Source organism: Cebus imitator, unplaced genomic scaffold (assembly GCF_001604975.1).
Source record: "Cebus imitator isolate Cc_AM_T3 unplaced genomic scaffold, Cebus_imitator-1.0 Scaffold385, whole genome shotgun sequence".
NCBI lineage: Eukaryota > Metazoa > Chordata > Mammalia > Primates > Cebidae > Cebus > Cebus imitator.
The window spans coordinates 1,756,388-1,759,380 of record NW_016107700.1 but is presented as its reverse complement, the minus strand read 5'-3'; the positions used below and the strand labels follow the sequence as shown (position 1 = coordinate 1,759,380).

Below are 2,993 nucleotides of genomic sequence, written 5' to 3'. Positions count from 1 at the left end.
AAAAAAAAAAAAAAAAAAGATGGAAAATTATTGAGAACACTTTCTTGACAGGAACTATGCGTGGTTTATGGGGAGAGGCAGTCAGAGGCCTTAATATGGTGACATGAGTAAAGACCTGAACAAAGAGGGGAGCAAGCCACGTGGTTATGTAGGCACAGAGGTTCCACTAAGTAGAGGGAAAAAGTGTCCTGAAGTAGATTCACTTCTGTGCCATTCTCCACACATCCACCAACTAGACATCCCCTTTGGATGTCCTGTTGCCACTCCCACGTGCCCTGCAAGATCTCTCTGACTTCCAGGTTCACCATACTCTCCCAGACATGTAAACCTGAATCTAGACTCACACTGTGGGAATCACTTTCTTCCCCGACTACCCAACTCCTATTGATGACATTACTTTCAAAATATTACATCTCTCTCTTCCCCTTCATTCCCACTAACACCAAGCCAACCCAGAAGTATAGAAATTATAGAACAAGAGCCGGGTATGGTGGCTCACGCCTGTAATCCCAGTACTTTGGGAGGCTGAGGTGAATAACTTGAGACCAGGAGTTCAAGACCAGCCTGGCCCACATGGTGAATCCCCATCTCTACTAAAAATACAAAAATTAGCCAGGTGTGGTGGTGCATGCTTGTAATCCCAGTTACTTGGGAGACTGAGGCAGGAGAATCCTTGAACTCAGGAGGTAGAGGCCGCAGTGAGCCAAGATTGCACCACTGCACTCCAGCCTAGACCACAAGAGCAAAACTCTGTCTCAAAAATAAAAATAAATATAGAACATAAATATTGGCATGGACTTAGATGTCATCAGTGTAACTCCATCTTACTGAAACTCTCATTACTCAAGTCTCTGAAATATCAGACCAAAGATCTATTATTACACCATTCTTGGATATTTTTCATTCAAGTACCATATGTGCTGCTCACAAATTAACGATCCTTACGCTCAAGATCTCATTTATCAAGCACTATAACCTTGTGCGGTAGGTGACATTTTCCTCACTTCACAGTCACATAAAATAACGTCCAAATAAACGACATTGTTGATCCGAAGTTGCATGGCCAATGACAGATTCGGGACTAGAATCCAGGTCTCCTGACTGTCAACCCTATTCCACACCCCCAGCAGACACCATAGGCGGTATCCAATTTATCCTGATCTCGCTGGGCTAGGGTTAGAGTTATAACAAAAGCGCTGAAATAATTTTCATTCAAAAGATATGTACTGGATGCCTATATAACGATCTTGTAGGTTCAAATACCATGTCTTCCACTTATTCGCGATGTGACATGGAAAGAGTCATTTCACCTCCCTAAGCCCCAACTCCCTTCTCCATAAAAAGAGGTAATAGAACCTACCAAAAAGTAACGTCGTGAGAAGTTAATGAGATGAAAGGGAAACATCTGGCACTGTGCCTGGCATGCGGCGGGCGCCTAGTAAGTATGGGCTCCCTTTACTTAACCCCTACACCCCTATAAGCCTCGGGTTCACCCTTTTAGACCTTTGCCACAGGGTGTCCAAAAGGCCTCTGAGGTTCCCAGCGCCCGGGCCAACCGCACTGCCATACCTGCATGGAGTCAGCGCTGACGATCTCACCACCGAGCCGCTGGCCTAGCTGCAATGCCAGCGTGGATTTGCCGGTGCCCGTGGCCCCGAGAATCACTACAAGAGGTAGGGTTCGTTGCAGGTCCCGGAGCCCACGGCCCACAGGAACTGCTCGGGCAGCCGCCACGGACGCCATCTTATGGCCGTCTGCGCTTGCGCCGGACAGCTGGCCCCATGGCAACCGTCTGTGCGCCTGCGCGGATCTGAGGCTTTGCAGCAAGGTTACTTAGGGGTGAGGGAGCGGCAGCAGCCAGGCGACGTGACTGCACTCAACTAGCTGGTGTCAGAGCCGCCACTACCTTCCGTCTTAAATGGTACATCTAGCAACCCTATCTAAATAGATCTGTCCTTATTATTCTTTCACAGCACTCAATTATTTTTATTCATAGCACTTATTACAATATAAAATTATAAATAGGTATCTCGCTTTTTGTCTGACATCTTGGGACAAATTCTGCCTAGATCATTGCTGTATCTCCAGTGCCTAGCCCAGTACCTGGTACCGAATAGACACCCAGTACTTGTTAAATGAAGAGGAGAATGACTTGCCGGTCTAGTGCCCGAGGCAGTGAGCTCAGAGGTGTGGCATTCTCCAGAATGAGATTTGCCCAGTTCTCAGGCCAGGGCAACTGCTCTAATATTTTCATACCATAGTACAACCTCATACTCAATCAGAAGGCAAACCTTTGGCCCGGTGCAGTGGCTCAAATCGGTAATCCCAGCATATTGGGAGGCGGAGGATGGTGGATCACCTAAGGTTAGGAATTCAAGACCAGCCTGACCAACATGGGGAAATCCCGTCTCTACTAGAAATACAAAAATTAGCCAGGCGTGGGGGCGCATACCTGTAATCCCAGTTGCTTGGGAGGCTGAGGCACGAGAATCGCCTGAACCCGGGAGGCGGAGGTTGCAGTGAGCCGAGATTGCACCATTGCACTCCAATTCGGGCAACAAGAGCAGAACTCTCACACACACACAAAAAAAAGGCAAACCTTTTCATCTCATTGGCCAAAGAATGCAACAGGTGGGGTGAGAACAGAGAAAAACAAGTAAACTATAATCTGCAAAATAGGAAGAGGAAAAGGAAGGCAGGTAGAAAGGATCATTAAAGTTGGCTGGACGTCTGGCTCACGCCTGTAATCCCAGCACTTTGGGAGGCTGAGGTGGTCATATCACCTGAGGTTGGCAGTTCCAGACCAACCTGACTAACATGGGTGAAACTCTGTCTCTACTAAAAATACAAAATTAGCTGGTCTTGATGATGCATGCCTGTAATCCCAGCTACTTGGGAGGCTGAGGCAGGAGAATCACTTGAACCCAGGAGGTAGAGGTTGTAGTGAGCCAAGACCATACCATTGTACTCCAGCCTGGGCAACAAGAGCGAAA

General features: G+C 47.5%; 1 protein-coding gene across 2 annotated transcripts in view; it reads right to left on the bottom strand.

Annotated features, from left to right (window-relative positions):
- The window catches only part of TRIT1 (tRNA isopentenyltransferase 1), a 38,220-nt gene extending 36,453 nt beyond the window's left edge, over positions 1-1,767 (bottom strand). For both annotated transcript variants that reach the window (XR_001818869.2, XM_017507973.2), the window contains exon 1: positions 1,570-1,767. Coding sequence is in view for 1 of the 2 variants with exons in the window: in XM_017507973.2 (XP_017363462.1) it covers positions 1,570-1,743 (174 nt within the window). In the remaining variant the exon portion in view is untranslated. The remainder of the gene's footprint in view (positions 1-1,569) is intronic.
- Positions 1,768-2,993: the final 1,226 nt, after the last annotated feature.